The sequence below is a fragment of the Elaeis guineensis genome, chromosome 10 (assembly GCF_000442705.2).
Source record: "Elaeis guineensis isolate ETL-2024a chromosome 10, EG11, whole genome shotgun sequence".
NCBI lineage: Eukaryota > Viridiplantae > Streptophyta > Magnoliopsida > Arecales > Arecaceae > Elaeis > Elaeis guineensis.
Genome location: NC_026002.2, coordinates 51561250 through 51578901, shown reverse-complemented (window position 1 = coordinate 51578901; position 17652 = coordinate 51561250). Strand labels below are relative to the sequence as shown.

Sequence of the window (17652 nt, the reverse complement as noted above, 5' to 3'; positions counted from 1 at the left end):
GTCTGCTTCTTCTTTGGGGGAGTTCGGTCGGGGCTCCAGGCCGTCAATTTCGCCCTGTTCAGATTTGGCCTCCTCCGAGATAGTGCACTCCACTATAAAATCTGCCAATATCTGGGCTTTCACTGCTGGTCTAGGTCGATAGTTGATGTTGAATTCTGTGAGCTCGATCGCCCATTTCGCCATCCTCCCGGAGGCATCCGTCCGGTGCAGAATCGCCTTGATCGGCTGGTCGGTGAGCAGCATTACGGTGTGCCTTTGAAAGTAGGGTCGAAGCCTCCGGGCGGCAATCAACAGAGCGTAAGTTAGTTTCTCTAATTTAGTATACCTGGTTTTGGCATCTCTCAATGCGCGACTGACGTAGTAGATCGGCCGTTGAATTTTCGCCTCTTCCTTAACAAGGACTTCTGCGAGAGCCATAGGGGAGACCGTCAGGTACAAAAATAGCTCCTCTCCAGGCTCGAGCTTTGCCAACAACGGAGGTGAGCCGAGGTAGCTTCTTAGCTCTTCGAATGCCTGTGGGCACTCAGGGGTCCAACAGAAGTTCTTCGATCGCTTGAGGGTTTGGAAGAAGGGTAAGCACCGTTCGGCCGACCTTGCGACGAAGTGATTCAGGGCTGCTACTCTCCCTGTAAGGTATTGAACCTCTTTTATCGACTTCGGGACGGCCATTTCCTGGATGGCATAAATTTTCTCTGGATTGGCTTCGATCCCGTGCCCTGACACCATGAAGCCCAGAAACTTCCCCGAGATCACTCCGAAAGCACATTTAGTCGGGTTCAGCTTCATCTTATATTTTCGGAGGGCACCGAAGGTCTCCTCGAGGTTGGTGACGTGATTCATGAAAGATTTGCTTTTCACGAGCATGTCGTCCACGTAGACCTCCATGTTGCGGCCGATCTGCTCCTTAAAGATTTTGTTCACCAGTTGCTGATAGATCGCACCTACATTTTTGAGGCCAAAAGGCATGACCCTGTAACAGTAAAGGCCACGGTTAGTAATGAAAGCGGTCTTTTCTTCGTCTTTTGACGCCATCCTGATTTGATTATAGCTGGAGAATGCGTCCATGAAGGTGAGAAGCTCATGGCCCGAGGTCGCATCCACCAGTTGATCAATTCTGGGTAGAGGGTAGCTGTCCTTTGGACATGCTTTATTCAGCTTTTTGAAGTCTATACACATCCTCCACTTGCCGTTTGCCTTTTTGACTAGGACAACGTTAGAAATTCAGTCAGGATAATTGACTTCCCTAATGAATCTGGCTTTCAGGAGTTTGTCCACTTCCTCGGCTATCGCTTTCTGCCTCTCCGGTGCATGACCTCGGATTTTTTCTTTCGTCGGTCGATGCTTTGGGTCGACGGCCAGACGGTGCTCCATGACTTCCGTGTCAATCCCCGGCATGTCTGCTGGGACCCAAGCGAAAACGTCCGTGTTCTTTTGTAGAAAATCGATGAGATGCGCCCGCACCTCTTCTCCCAGGTTGGAGCCAATCTTCACCACATGCTCCGCATTCCCGTCGTTCAAAGGGATCGAAACCAGATCTTCGATCGGGCCGCCTCTCTCCTCAGCGAGGTCATCACGGGCGTCCAGCCCATCAACTGGACAGGGGTCGGATTGGTCACTTCTTTGCAAGGCTATGTTATAGCAGTGTCTGGCCAGGGCTTGGTCTCCCCTGACTTCTCCGACCCCCTGGTTGGTAGGGAATTTTAATTTCAAATGGTAGGTTGACACGATGGCTCGGAGAGCGTTGAGGCCAGGCCGACCAAGGATTGCGTTGTAGGCTGACGGTGCCTTCACCACCAGAAAATTCACCAGAGCTCTGGATTGTTTTGGATATCGACCCGCAGCTACAGTCAAAGTTATCACTCCCTCCATCGGGACAGCATCGCCGGTGAACCCTACTAGAGGGGAGCTAATCGGCCCCAAATGGCTGTCAAGGGTGGACATTCTTGAGAAGGCGTCGTAAAACAAAATATCGGTCGAACTTCCATTGTCGACAAGAATGCGGCGGATGTCGTTATTAGCTATATTCAAGGAAACTACAACAGCGTCGTTATGAGGAAATTGAACTCTTCGAGCATCTTCTTCAGTGAAAGTTATGGATTCCTCAATCTTCTGCCGCTTGGGAGGTCCAGCCAATACGCCGGTCGCTCCTTACCGGGATTCTTCCGAGATGGTGTTGGCGAAATCCGTCGGAGGCCGATTGTCCGACCGCTCCATGCCGGCGGCCGTTGCCGGAGGATGAGGGGCCTAAAAAACTGGAGGCGAGGCCGGAGCCTGAGATCTGGCCGCGGAGGCTGTGGGTCGCCGTGTGGATGCTTCGCGGGAAGGCATCGGACGAAGATCTAATGGGGGAAGGAGGAGAGGACGCCGGAAAAGATGACCAGAGGCGGTTCTATTGAGTGCTCCTTTAAGAACAAGAGTACTGCGAAGGCACAACCCTTCCTCTAGCACCAATCCTGTTGGTGCAAAAATCCGCCTGCGCCGGAGAAGCTGGAGTCGGAGGAGTCACGGTCGCCGTCGGGACCTGCAAAAGAAGTCTAAACCGGAGGTGGGGTTGCTCTGGCAAGACCCTCCGACGCTCAAGTCAGTTCTCTGCCTCAACAAGAATGGAGTGCTCGAACGAAAATTTTAACAGAGTTTTGGAATAGAAATTAGGGCTTAGAGAATAACGTATCTGGGGTCCCCTTTTTATAGGAAGAAGGAGCAACAGATTGATAGTGATGTTTGTAACTGTCTAGTCGTGGGCCACTCGGAGCCAGAAAGAGTTTATTATGAAGAGTAACGGGGGGAGTCGTGGTTGTCACCATGGCTCGCCACGTGAAGTCAGTTGCAGAGAGTGAAGTGGCGTCCGTTGTCGCGACTCGTCAGGGAGTGGTGGAGCCGCGCAGAATCCGTCGCAAGAGGTGGAGCAGAATCGTGGCAATTATTGCAGTCTGCCAGGGAGTGATGGAGCCGCACGAAATCCGTCGCAGGAAGTGGAGCAGAGTCGTGGCCGTTACTGCGGCCTGTCAGGGAGTGATGGAACCACGCGGAATCTGTTGCAGGAAGTGGAGCAGAGTCGTGGCCCTTACTGCGGCCTGCCAGGGGGTCCAGGTCTCGGTTGGAGTCCGATTTTCGTAGAAGCCCGGACAGGGACCATTTGTTGAGGAGGCTCGGCCAAGGCCTGTCTGCAACAGAAATTCGAAAGAAATTCGTCCATAATGGAAGCTTGAGCGAAGGCTTACGGTGGGAATTCGACATGGACCGCTCGTGGTAGAAATTTGAAGTAGATCGTTTGCAACGGAAACTCGGAGTGGGTCGCTCGCAGTAGGAGCTCGGAGTTCGGCTCCCGTAGGAGTCCGGACGAAGTCTTCCTGTGGTCGAAGTCAGGGACGAAGTCCGGCTCCCATAGGAGTTCGGACGAAGTCTACATGCAATTGAAGTCAGGGGCGAAGTCCGGCTCCCGTAGGAGTCCGGGCGAAGTCTACTTGCAATTAGAGTCAGGGGCGACGTCCGGCTCCCGTAGGAGTCCGGATGATGTTTACCAGCAGTTGAAATCGGGGATGAAGTCCGGCTCCCGTAGGAGTCCGGACGAAGTTTACCAGCAGTTGAAGTCGGGGATGAAGTCCGGCTCCCGTAGGAGTCCGGACGAAGTCTTCCAGCAGTTGAAGTCGGGGACGAAGTCCGGCTCTCGTAGGAGTCCGGGCGAAGTCTACCTGCAATTAAAGTTAGGGGCGAAGTCCGGCTCCCGTAGGAGTCCGGACGAAGTTTACCTGCAATTAAAGTCAGGGGCGAAGTCCGGCTCCCGTAGGAGTCCGTTTGTCGTGAAGAATCTGGTCGACGCTGGTGGGGGTTTATCCATCGACAGAACTCGGGAATGCTCCGGAGGTTCGGACGTCAGAGAGGTTCGGAAAGATGTCGCCGAAGGTCGGAAGTTGGCAGAATCTTCGGAGGGTCACTCCTGGTGCGAGCTTCGGTTGTTGGGGTATTTTATACCCAACAATATTTTTTATTATTTAAATTATTTTTAAAATATATATAAAATAGATATTAGTAAATCAATAAATAAAATATTTTTCAAAAAAAAGATCACATTACGTGCATGGCATTTCAAGCTGGTTCCTCTATATTTTGAAGAGGTTCCGGGTCTAAAATTTCAGTAGGGGCATTCCCACCATAATTCACGCAGGAAGAGAACAAAGAAAAAAAGGCATCTACAAACGTTGGACTACGGATGGGTGCATGGAAGCGCAAGGCAGCCTAACTTTGTAGATAAATGCCGTACCGTGGGCGAGGCACCGGAAAAACTCTTTTTTTTTGTTCCCCATGGATCACGACCATCCATCCGTCCATCTCTCACCTCCCGCACGCCATCCTCTTTTACCGTTGGATTATGGGTTTGCGGTGCAAAAACACGCAGAGGATCCGAACCGTGTGTGCAACCCGCAGATCCGCCCCACGGCAAAACAAAGCGAAAACTAGCAATTTTATATCCCAAACACGGAAGGACCGATACAAGTTTTATTTTGTGTGAAAGCTGCACACGAGAAACGCGCGCATTGCTGATCCAGTCAAGAACATCTGGGCCATCCGTTCCACACCCGGTCCTATAATACTGATAACGAAGCCCCTATCGGCCTGCCTGCGAGCGGCTAGGGTTTCCCCTTTTTCTTCGGACATCTCTCAGGTGCGGTTCCTCTTTCGCTTCCGGAGTCAGGGTTTCTCTTGTTCGAATTTTCGATCTAATCTTCTGTCGATTTTTTGGAATTTTCGTCTCTCTTCTGCCGTCGAGTAGGGATTATAATGGATTTGCGAGGTTTCTCCCACCGTTTGATTCTCTGTTAGATGCGATCTCGTATTCCGCCGCCATAACGCCCATTATTCTTTGATTTCGGTTTGTCTTTGTAGTTATTATGTTCGATTTGCTCGAATAGGTCATGGTTTTGAGGTGAAATAGTTCCAATGTCTTGCAGGTTGTTATTTTTTTAATCCATCTGTGATAGCTTAGGGTTTGGAGAGAGAGAGAGAGAGTGGGAGGCAGGGGGCTATCTGCAGTGTGAAATTTCTGAAATTTGATGAGCGTATTCGCAATCCTTCGTCGCTTGTTATTTTCCAGACTTCTAGTCTAATTCGTCAGGCCTTTTTTTTTTCACTTTAGAATACTCTAGTAATAAACCAATTAACGCGACTTGACCAGAGATCCGTTGTGCCTTCGAATGATCAATTCATCGCCATATGACCCGGGCTCTTGTCCTTTTCTTAGCACCAGATTTTTTTACCAATAAAGAACGTTGTTGGCCTTGATATCAGGGTTGAGATGAGTATCGAGCCACCTAATATGGAAGGTTGTCTTTGAACTCTTTCAAAGTTGTTCTTTTTTCCAACATTTTTTAATGTTTTATTTAAAAGATTTAGATTTTTGCTTTTTAAAAAAGGAATCTTTTCAACGAGCTTTTTGGTTATTGAAAAGAGAATTTGAAGTTGGAAAAACATGTCATGACAAGGAAATGAAAAACATGAATTTAGAAAAATATACTCAAAAATTAAATTTCTAACTTCATGGTTTTAGTTTTTTGAGAAATTTTATTACGCAACCAAACACTCCTAAAGAGTACGTTTCATATGATGCCTTTGTAAAGGCAGTACCAAACTATAATTTGTACTACTAAAAGACAACTAGTAACAGAGATGTAAGGAAAATGACATTATAAATAGGAGTTTATCTAATAGACCAATGTGATGCATGTATTTAACCCTTTAACATTAATTATTCATTCAACTATGAAACTTCACTAAATAGCTGATGTGTGGTATCTAATTATCTGAACTTTAGATTATCTTTTTCCACATTTAGCTGATAATTATTGTCCAAGTTCCTTCTTTTGGTTCTGTCTGTTTTTTTCTATTTTATGTGAATTGCAGTCAACTGTTCATATGCATATGTGCATACAACTGGTTATCAGAATATTCATTTTGTGCATGTTTATTGCTTTTATTTTGTTGCAGTACGAAAATGCCTCGTTATGATGATCGCTATGGTGGCACACGCCTTTATGTTGGTCGGCTGTCATCTCGCACTCGTCCACGTGATCTTGAAGACCTTTTTAGCAGATATGGAAGGTAATATAGGCAACGGTGTATCAGTAGTGCATGCATTGTTTCAATTGATGTCCAATGTGATGTCGTTGTTAATGCCCATTTTGTAAGTTTACATGTCTTATCCCATTCAGATTAGCTGCCAAATGTCCTGACAAGGTTGCCAATCCATGGACTCTTTTTCTATATCTATTGGTTCCACATGTTGTTTATCATCTGTAATTTGAAATTTCATCCACAACTAAGTTGAGATGCCAATCATTGTTTACCGTTGTGTAATTTTTTGGCATAGCAGTATTTTGTTTATTATGGTTTTACAAAAGAATTCATTTTTCTTATTCAGATGTTTGTTTAAAAAAGTGGCACATCTTTGTATGGATTTCCGATACTCGCTGTTTGTATATTGTGATGACAACCTTTTTGTTTCTGTTGTGAAAATGTGTTCATTCAATTAGTTGTAAGTGTGGATCTCGAGGTGATTCACTGAGATGATATCAGACATGGTCCTTTGCCAGGCCAGTATATTGTGCTTGGGTATATGTGTCTATTCTTTTTTATTTTGCGAAGGTTGAAAAAAGGTGTCGTATGTTTTAACTTGAACGATCTTGTTGAAGGTTGTTGGGTTTTTGCCCACCCGGGAGGTCTGTGGTGCCCTTGGTGGAATTGGTGGCTATTCTTGCAAAGTTTATAAGAGACTTTGGCGATTCTTTCTGTAGTGTTATTGCGTGTTTTTATGGAATTGGCTGCAACCACAAAGTGGTGTTTTGTTCTTCTGAGGGGCGAAGTAACATACCCTCCGCTACTTAAGTCATGATGGCCTTATTGTTTCTGGCAACCATTTCCGCAGAGTACGAGATGTGGACATGAAGCGTGACTATGCCTTCATTGTATGTATACCTTGACTCTTTGCATGACCTTTTCTTTTGTTATTGTTAGCATGTTGTGTTTACTAGCAGCAGTAATATGCTCTTCTTCTTCAAATATGAGCTTTTCCCCTTTTGTTCCTTTTCTGGTGTCTGCCCACCACTGTAATAGGAATTTAGCGATCCTCGAGATGCGGATGATGCTAGATACAGCTTAGATGGGCGAGAATTTGATGGAAGTCGTATGATAGTTGAATTTGCAAGAGGGGTATGTAACTGAAAGGATGCTTAAACTGATCATTGATATCACTACTTGTATTTCTCTGGCTTACCTGGATAACTTTTGCCACCATTCTTAGGGTCCACGTGGTCCTAGGGGTTCACGTGAATATATTGGAAGAGGTCCTCCTCCTGGATCAGGCCGTTGCTTTAATTGTGGGATTGATGGTCACTGGGCTCGAGACTGCAAAGCTGGGGACTGGAAGAACAAATGTTATCGCTGTGGTGAAAGAGGTCATATAGAAAGAAACTGCCAAAATAGTCCCAAGAATCCCAGGTAGTCTCCCTCCCGCTTCTCACCCCCAAAAAAATTGGATTGTATTTCTTTTTTGGTGAATCATTTCTTGGCAATGCCAGTGTGGGTTACTGTTCGATTGGTGATGTCGCAGGCATGAGCGAAGTTATTCACGTTCTCCAACCCCTCGCCGTGGTAGGAGCCGGAGTCGCAGCTACAGTCGAAGCCGTAGTTACAGGTATGCATAAGATTTTGTATGGTCCTTAACTTATAAACGACTTTTCTTTGGTGGTTAATGGAGTTTAAATTGTTTTTAGTTATTACCAAGATCCGAAATTAATTGCTAGTAACCTTGTGCTGTTCTCAAGTATTTGCATTAATTTGATCGGAGTACATTGCAGTTTTTTTGGACTGCAAGCAGATTTTTATTACGTTATGAAGTTGTGGTGAATTGAGGATTGTACATCCTTGTGAATGAAGGTGAATGAGTGTTTCAGATGAGGGGCATGATGCTGTTTCTCATGTTAATAGTTGGTAAATTCAACATAGGGAGTTGGACTGTTTGTTATGCCTTGTGCTTTGCATGTTTAGATTATGTAGCTTGTATGGCTGATATATCCTTATGATAACCAATTCTTTCATGATTTGGCTTTTTGACTGTCTTTTTCCTTGTCAAAATTTTTAACCTTGTATTGTTTTTGTTCTTATACTACATTTGTGTAGTTTGCATGGGGCAGTCGTTTGAACTTGCTATTCATTTTCGGGCCTTTAGGTACAAAATTTTTTGATCAGGCGTGCAACCTTTTTAACATGGATTATTTGGAAAGAAAATGCATACTTCCTTTTTTAGATGCTCAGGCTTTTTATCATTTGGGGAAATATTTATTTTTATTTATGTGTATTTCACATGTTTGTGCATGGGTGCTTACCTGCTTTCTTGCTTGTTTGTTTATTTTTACTTCAGGCTATCTGTTTCTTTCTCCCAAAAGGGGAGAAAAGGATGCCCCAATATCAGTAGACTTATTTTCCCAGATCTACTGCTTGTTTCTTTTTCGTCCCTAATCCTTTTATTTCCTTTTTCTTTTCCTTGTTTTTTTATGGTGGTTTTGGTTTCCAGATCTACTGCTTGTTTCTTTTTCGTCCCTTATCCTTTTATTTTCTTTTTCTTTTCCTTGTTTTTTTATAGTGGTTTTGGTTGGTGGGGAGAGGTGGGGGAAGGTTGTGCAACATGCGATTTTAAAGTATGATGGATGTTTACAGTCTCCTCCCCGTAATTAATATTTTAGGTTTGGTAATGGATTCTTCTTTTGGTATAGTGTTTTACTGCCAGATAATTATGCTTTTGAATTTTTTTAAGTCATCTGGCAAAGACATTTACATTGTGCTTACCAAGAAGCATGATGTTGATAGAGAATATGCTCTCTAGTTAGACTTAAGTATGGTACAAACATCATGATGGCATCATCCTCAAAAAAATCTGTTTCATGTGCTACATCCCTTGCTTAGGTATGCCTCATCAATGTATCTTCATTAAGTTACGGTTTGTTTCTTGAGTTTTTTTAGGATATTTTGTATGATCTGCCTGTGCTGGCACTTATGGTTAAGAGCTTGTTATTTTGAATGCCATTCATATTTCATATTGCTAAGGTACAGTTTGTGACCCTTTCTAATATTTGTGCCATCTATGATCAGTCGGTCCAGGTCTCCTGCACCTCGAAGAAATGGGCGCAGCGGCAGCATAGAACGCGGTGAGAGGAGATCAAGGTCCCCGACATACAGCAGGAGCCCAAAGTCGAGGAGTCCGTCTCCAATGAAGGGGAGGAAGCACAGCTTGTCACCTGATGGTAGCCAGAGCCCACAAGAGAGGATGAGCCCTCCACCTAGGGAACGTAGGGAAGCTGAGCGGAATGGGTCAGATTATGGTGAGAGCCCTAGGAAGGAGAACAGCAGGAGCCCCATGAGCCAGGAGAGAGAGAGCCCTCCTATGAACCGGAGGAGTCGGAGCCCCGAGACTAATGGGAAGAGTCCAAGTCCTAGGGACGAGAGGGATGACGGTAATCATGTCTCTCCTAGAGGCGGCGAGTCTCCACAAGACTGAGCGCTGAGGTTTGATGTTTTAGCTAGTTCTATAGAACTCTGTCGGCAGGTGCCTCCAGATTTGGTATTGCGGACTCTCTTAAAACAAGTGACCGATGAACATCGCTTGCTTTTGAAATTGTCGATCAAATACTTGATTTCAGCAACATACTGTTTATTGTCGTTTTTATGGAGCAATAAGTTTGATGGCACCTGCATTTATTGGTGGGGGTGCCAACAATTTAGTTTGAACAATCCAGGACTAGCTCAAGCTAGCTTATTTAACCTGGTATCAAGTTTGAGCTGTCCATGAGCACCTGATGGCCTTTATATTTACATATCCACGTATAGGCTGAATTATGTTGTTAGACCTCGTTTAAATGCCTCCTATCAGTTAATGTTTAAACAATATCTTATTTATAAAATAAATACTTTAATACTATAGAATGTCTATTTTTGGAGTAGAGGGAGGCAAGAAAAGAAAAAAAAGGAGCGATGGAGGAGATAGAGGTGATTTAGGCGACCGTTGGCGGCGGAGGAGAAATGGAAACGGTAGGAGGGGCAAGGGGAGTGGCCGAGGGGCGGGGCTAAAAGCAACAGACTGCAACTTGGGTTTCAGGTGGGTTATTCTGCAGGGCCTACCACAAGATCCTTAATCGTGATGATATGCAACTCTTGCTTGCTGCTGAATGTAGTCTAGACTTTTACTGTCATATGTTGCTTGAAAATATGATTAGATTTTACCCTTGTACTACATCAATGTGCATTTTGCAAGGAAATTGTACATCTACTTTTTACGTAGCGCGTGAATTAAGGTAAGAAGCTACTTTTACATAACGACAATTTAAGTCATCAGAGTTTGCTTGCATGTTACAATATTAGGTGCATGAAATATGACTAGAAGTTGCCTGCCTCTAATTATTTAGCTGTCATGATTGATGGATGTTTTGGGTTGAATAATTTGACTTATACTGGATTTCTTCTTTGCTTAAATAATGGTTTTCCACAAAACGCGGGGTGTTGTCCGAGCGTGGAAGCAGTTGCTTTGGAACCAATAACGAGGTTTTACTCGCGTGGAAGCCGAAATCAGTTTGTACACTTTAGCCAAGACGAGGACTAATTGTTTTGGTGCGTTAGAAGGGTGAAAGATGGATCCGCCGATTGGTCACCAAAATTGGCTTGCATAAATCAGCAGTGAGGTATGTCGACTAATTGATTTGCCAAGGAGGAGAAGAAGATGAAGAGGGACAAGCGCAAGGAAACCTCAATTAAGTAGAAGAACATTCTTTCTCGAGCTTGTCAAGGACCTAAAACACAACAGCCGACTGGGCTCAACGAGACTCCATAGGCTACCACTTTATATTCCACAAATCATTTCTTGTTGACTCGGGTAATTATCCTTTTTTTTCTTTTCTTAAAATAATGACACAGGAATTCAGTTTTGTCATCAAAAATTCTCCTTCCATGTGAGAATTGATGTAAATTTTGAGAATTGGCATGATATGTGAGATTAGTGGAACTCTAATATCAAGCTTGATTTATTCATTGATTCACTTGATGGTCATTAATCCAGCATGAATTAATTTGAACTTGATTCAAGCTCGGTTGAAGCTTGAGTTTAAGCATAGTTCAAACCTGAATGAACAATTTAATTGCTTCAAATAATTAAAAATAGAGTTAATTACAGTTTTCCTATCTGGGATTAGGTCCGATTTCACTAAACTCCTTGCGGTTTAAAAAGTAGCACTTAACCCACCTGGGTCAGCTCCGTCAGATATCTCATTGCTCTATTACCGATCTTTACGGTAAAAAGAGCTTTAGGATTGTTTTCTTGCATTTGAGTGTCCTGTTCTTCCTCCAAATCCTCCGTCAACTATTTTACCAAACCGAGCGCTTTTCTGTCGAACCGAAGCCTCCATGTTATCATCCTCAAGCAATCACGGTCCTAGACGGATTTATTATTATAGTAGAAAATGAACCATGATTAGAACATTCTGGATGATAGGAAATTTCAGAAAAAGAATCCATAGTTGCTCCAAATACAGTGTAGGTTCGTCGATTTTTTTTCTTAATTTGCATACGGTGTAAGTTTCTCAATTTCGAAAGATATTTTTTTGGTTTCTTTTGCAGATTGATGACCACTACCGCTACTTTGAGTGGGTTGACCCTCCGATATGTAGACATGGGACTGAAATTACTTTCAAAATTTTGGATAAATTTCAAAGGCTTTAGCAAGTGGCATAATATATTCTAATTTGATATAATATATTTTAATTTGGCACAATACACCTCCATTTGGCATAATGCATTTCATTCCAAACAAGTCATTTCCAGATACAATGCATCTCATTCCAATTTGGTACATATTAAGTGAAGCATTTCTTGATTACTAACTTTCATATCACTACATAACTAACTTTCATATTAATTGATAGGGTTAATTATAGTTTTAAAATCAACTACATATCAACTGATAACCAAGTTTTATCCATTCCAAACAAGACACAATTCGTAACACATTAAGTATACCATTTTCTGATAATCAACTTTCATATTAATCGATAACACTGCATAACCAAGCTTCATCCATTTCAAACAAGGGATGACTAGTACATTGTTGATAATCAATTGATACATTACTGTCTTAAATAAGTTTACCACATATTCATAAAAGAAATTAAATAATAACAATTGATATATGTCCATAACCAACACTTCATCTATTACATCAAGTTTCAGCATTACACAGTCAATATTTCAATAATAACAATTGATACAACTCCTTCTCCAGTCAACATAACAAATTAATTTACCGTGTTTTCAACATGAAACATTGCTTTCAACATTACATTCAACATATCATACTGTTTTCTTCCATTTCCCACCAACTGGTACAAACTTTGGTGGTCTGCCTATTGTATTTATTGAACTACCTCATCCTGAACTATTTCCTAAAGCTTCAATGGCCAAACCTCTTTCCCTTCTTGAAGCTCCATTGCCACTTCCTGAAGCTCCTCTGCCACTTCTTATGCTGGGTCTAATTTGAGCAAAATCCCTTCCTAAACAGCTTCTACCCGATGAACTCTTTCCTGAAGAGCCTCTTGTAGAGCCTCCATAACCTCCCCTTTCTTGTTACAGAATGACCTCCAAAATAGGATCTTCCTTATGGTACATTTGATTTAAACCATACTGTTGTTTCATATGATCTTGGAGGCTGTAATATTAATCATTGTCTTGGTTCGGGCATTGTCCTTGATCAAGTTAATATTGTGCATATAGTTAAATCACTACTAAAGAGATAACTTTGATTATACCATAGAAGATGGTGTAGTCCCTCTGTTGGAGTGGGAGGTACTTGTTTCTTGAGAGGCTCTTTCTTGTGTTTACAAAATGATAATATAATATTAATGATAGTTTACATATAATAGAATAGAATAAGTAAACTTGTACTTAATATAATATAAGTTGGTCTATCTAGCTTTACAAGATGTCTTACATTCTTTTCTTTTGGCAATCTCATCCTCTTGTGCCAAGCAGTTTCTTCAGCTATATTTGCTTCATATCCTCTTGAGATGTGCCCTTCTTTATGACATTTTTAACATCTTACCCTTATATTCATTTTAGATACCCTATGAGGATTCCATGGCTCCTCTGGATCTGTTCTTCTTAATTTTTTGGGCCTCCCAAGAGACCTATGTATAACTGGAGGGATAGGAGTAGACAGTCCGATTCAATCTAGTCATCTTGGCCTGGCATTGGATGAATTATCTTATGATATATGGCCAGATAAATATTTTTGGTGTAATATGAATGGATAAAGTCCTTTGGCTGCTATAAATTCTTGACAATGGCTGCCACACCATACTTACATGGGATTCCAGTGAGGTCCTAAATCCAGCAATAGCAAGACATTGTAACCAAATCAACTACATATTTTTCATATCCATTATCCATCTCATAATTCAATCTACTTGTAGGTTTGGCACCGAAGCTCCTAGATTCCAGTTTTAAAACCTCTAGTTTGTCCTGTATGTTTGGATAAATGGGTCCACCATATATCTGTTGGGAATAGTGTCCCAAAGCCAATCGTCAGCCTGTTGACGGTTGTGCTCCTTTTGTATTAGTACATGAATTATAAATAAATAAAAGTTATTTTGGTACTTTTTCATCACAAATGTTTCATCTTCTAATGAACTCCTGTGTTGTGGTGAAGTCCTTAGGACTATTTAGACTCGACAAAGGAGGATTTGTCGTTTAGTCCTTAAACATGTTCGCGACCAAATGATACGTTGTTACCAAGGACGACAATATTTATCGAGCATAGGTCGTTGTGTGCCATATGGGTTGGTTGTCCTCATAACCAAAGAGTGTGGAGACACTGGTATGGCATACAGGTGAGATGTAATGGTACATCTGCACTGAACGTGACCAACTCCGGAGCTATTTCTGCTGTCAAGATTTGCTCCGATGGGATATGGGTATAAATGTCCCTCCGACCTGAGACCGCCACGGTGACTTGCAAGCAACTCACTGCACTTAGGCACTGGACTACCTAAATTTCTAATTCAGTGACGGAAGGTTGCTGGGTGTAGTCAAGTACTTGACTTGTCGGTGCGTGTGTCAAGATGGGATTGACCACTCCAGTTTAGGAGCTGTGTACAGTCGTGTTTCAATTTAGCAAAACCTTGGCCAGGGTAGTCCTAGTGAGGAGTCACAGGACTAATTGAGTTGAGCATGATTCGGATGATATCATCAGGGTTGACAGTTTAACCCTGAGTCATCCTAAACACAGAGGTCAAAAGGGATGAATTATACGGTAACCATATTCACGTAGGTTCTGAATGTTGCGATTGCGATTATTCGACCTATCCGGTCGTCGGATACCATTGCTAGATGGTCACTTCGATTAGTACAGAAATTGGTTCCTGTGCTACCGGCTTAGGTTCGAACCTGCGGGGTCACACACATTAGAGGTTCCTTTCTGATCTGATGGCTGATTATGAGTCTTATCTATCTGGAACTCTATGATTGAGAATTAGGATTCTCTAATCATGAGTTCCACACATTTTGGGTACCGGGGTCAAAATTTTGAATTTCGAATTTTGAATTTGAAATTTGAACTCTTTGATCAGGGTTTCATATCGATGGTCTCTGATGCCTGATTGCCCATCAGATTTGGACTCAACATTTATGAGAGGTTTAATTAGTGATTTAATCACTAATTAACTCAATTTGATTGAGTAATTATTTTTGGATCAAGTCCAATTGAATTGGATTCAGTTTGGATTGACCCGATTAGGTTAAATATTGACCTAATCGCTAAGGTGGTTTAGTCCCTGATTTGATCAGGGGTTAGGTTTAGTTAATTCCTGATTTGATTAGGATTTTATTAAGCCTAATTAAGCCTAATTATGTTGGGTTTAATTTGGTCTAATTGTGCTCAACCTATTTTAAACTAGGTTGGCTCAATTTGAATCAAACCACCTTGTTTTAAATTCCCTGCGTCACCCAACTTCCTTGCACCCATTTGAATTCACGAGAAGAAACTTCTCATGAAATTTTTCTCACGTAAAACCCTTCCCCACGTCCTCATTTGTGCGCCATATGGATGGATAAATTAATTAGTTAGCCATTCAAATTCAAAGCATGTTTGAATTTGAATGGATAACTTATCACTTGCCCTTTCATCCTTATCCATTTTGTGCGCCACATTACTTACACGAGAAAAGGTTTCTCATGAAACTTTTCCACGCACAAAGAGCCACGCCCCTTCTCTTCTCACGCCCAAAAGGATAGGGATAAGTTGGTTTTCGTTTGAATTCAATTTGATTTGAATTCAAATGTGTAACCTCTTGTCTTTATCCTCTCACGCGGATAAGACACGTTCGACGTTGTTTTAAAAAGAGGAGAAAGGTGGGACGTACGTAGAAAAATTAGGAGAAAAACTTTGGGGCGTGAGGAAGGCTTCTGCACAAGGTGAAAGTCCAAAACCTTCCGAGAGAAAAAGAAAAAAAAGAGAGAAAATTGGGCGCAGGGTTTTTGGTGTGTACCCTAGGGTTTATACCTAGGGTTCGGGAAGTGAGATTGGTGTGCCACGAGTGTCGTGAGTCCACCAAATTTCAGAGAGAGATCCATCAGCCTCTCAAGTAACTGTGCAGACGATCCAGAGCATTCGAGAAGTCGGCACACATCGATCGAAGGAGTTCGATCAACATCTGCCATCAAAAGGGTGAAATCACGAACTAGCATTCGTGAGGAGCTGATAAGACGGGAGCTTCGTGTGGACGATCCGCAGAGGCCAGACAGTTGGGTGGCTGCGACGTGATGATCAGAGCCCTCCGACGGTGATCAGATTGCGGTGATCGACTACCCGCAAAAGGTGATGTGTTCTGAACACAGTACTGTAAAACGTTTACTGATTCAAATTTGAATTTCAAATTTAAATGCATGCTATTGTATCATATTTAGATCCTAGTGTAGGGTTAATTAGTATTAATTAATGAGATTAATTAATAATTCTGCTGTAAAATAGTAATTTTAAAAAAAATTTAAAATTACCATTTTGCCCCTGTACTAAATTTTCGCTTCAATTGGTATCAGAGCAGGTTCTAGAATATGATATACATATGCATGCGTAGATTAAGGTGTAATCTATAAGTTTAAATTTGAAATTCAAAATTCGAAATTCGAAATTCAAAAAGATTTGAAATTTGAAATTTGAAATTTGTTAGAAGTTTCAAATTTGAAATTCAAAATTTGAAATTTGAAATTTGGTTGAAATCTCAAATTTGAAATTTGAAATTTGAAATTCGAAATTTGAAATTTGAAATTCAAAATTCAAAATTTGAAATTTGAAATTTGGTTGAAATCTCAAATTTAAAATTTGAAATTTGAAATTTGAAATTTGAAATTTAAAATTCAAAATTCAAAATTTAAAATTCAAAGATTGAAAATTTGAAATTTGAAATTTGGTTGAAATCTCAAATTTGAAATTTAAAATTTGAAATTTGAAATTCAAAAATTTAAATTTTGAAATTTGTATATTTAGATATACATGATCCAAGTAGCAAGTAATCTAATTGGGTTGGTTACCATGACCGTCCGGTCATAGGAGAAAAGTAGGGTTTAAAGGCCCTCTTTTCCCATTCGATGGGGTCTCCTATGGCGGTAGGGGTGCCGATGCAATTATATCCCATGCCGATGAAGCAGCGAAAGGACTTAATTAAGAAATTTATCATGAATGTGTTAGATTAGATCTAAAAGAAAATTTATGATTTATTTTGAGTTATTTTCTGTTATGAAATGAGCAATAGAATTGCTGTTTATGAAATATGCTGACCCGTTTGTGAAATGAGTTAACACATTTGGTGAACAGAAAATAAAATCTTTCAAATTTGAAAATTATTTTCGAAATGCCAAACCCTGACCCATCAGCCCAAGTACTTAATTAAAAGAATTAAGTGTTGTCTAGTAGGTCTAGAATTGTGAATTAAGACCTAAGACAATTGCATAAATTTTTGGGTCAATGGGTTAGATGAATTAGGTCCATAATTGGGTTAGACCTAAGGTTAGTTTAAAAAATGGACGAATTGGAGTAATTGGTCAAATCTAATCAAAAGTTGAATTAGATTAGGTCAAGGATACTCTAGACTCAACTTCAATAGTTGTAGTTGAATGGGTCCATGTCTTTAACTAGACCAAGATGGACTTAATTCATGGCTACGCGGTGGAGCTCTATTTACTAAGTTGATCAAAATTAAAACTAATGAACCGGTTGGTGTCTAAGGTAAGTTCGGCAGTTTTGACCAGTGGTTCTTAAGCGGGAGCTACTCGCATTGATTCGATCATTGACGAGTTAATGGCAAATCTCCACCACTGATCTCACTTACCTGGCCAATCTGGTAAGTTAGATTTTGATTAGATCACTTAGTGATTAGAGCTCACCCATGTCATTAGGTAAATCAGTATGACTGATTTAGGTGCTCCTAATGCCAGCTTTAATTAAATCCTTTTTAATCTGACTTGGTGAAGTCAGTGGGAGGATTGAAATTGGCTGGATGATTTCTTCTCTACTATTCTTTAATAAAATCCTCAAAATTATTAGGTCCCTAAAATGATTAAGTTATA

General features: G+C 41.4%; 1 protein-coding gene across 1 annotated transcript; it reads left to right on the top strand.

The window, feature by feature from the left end:
* Positions 1-4506: 4506 nt before the first annotated feature.
* Positions 4507-9780, top strand: LOC105035690 (uncharacterized). Its single transcript, XM_010911337.3, has 7 exons — positions 4507-4663; positions 5983-6096; positions 6920-6959; positions 7108-7203; positions 7295-7491; positions 7604-7687; positions 9142-9780. Exons 2-7 carry the CDS (start codon positions 5990-5992, stop codon positions 9545-9547), a joined length of 930 nt encoding a protein of 309 aa, XP_010909639.1. The 5' UTR covers positions 4507-4663; positions 5983-5989; the 3' UTR covers positions 9548-9780.
* Positions 9781-17652: the final 7872 nt, after the last annotated feature.

What these genes read in the sequence shown, in the direction of transcription:
- LOC105035690 (XM_010911337.3), top strand. Translation starts at nt 5,990, where the DNA reads ATGCCTCGTTATGATGATCGCTATGGTGGCACACGCCTTTATGTTGGT. An exon ending in AGCGTGACTATGCCTTCATT is followed by an intron (nt 6,960 to 7,107) that starts GTATGTATACCT and finishes CCACTGTAATAG; the next exon opens with GAATTTAGCGATCCTCGAGA. An exon ending in TAGTTGAATTTGCAAGAGGG is followed by an intron (nt 7,204 to 7,294) that starts GTATGTAACTGA and finishes CACCATTCTTAG; the next exon opens with GGTCCACGTGGTCCTAGGGG.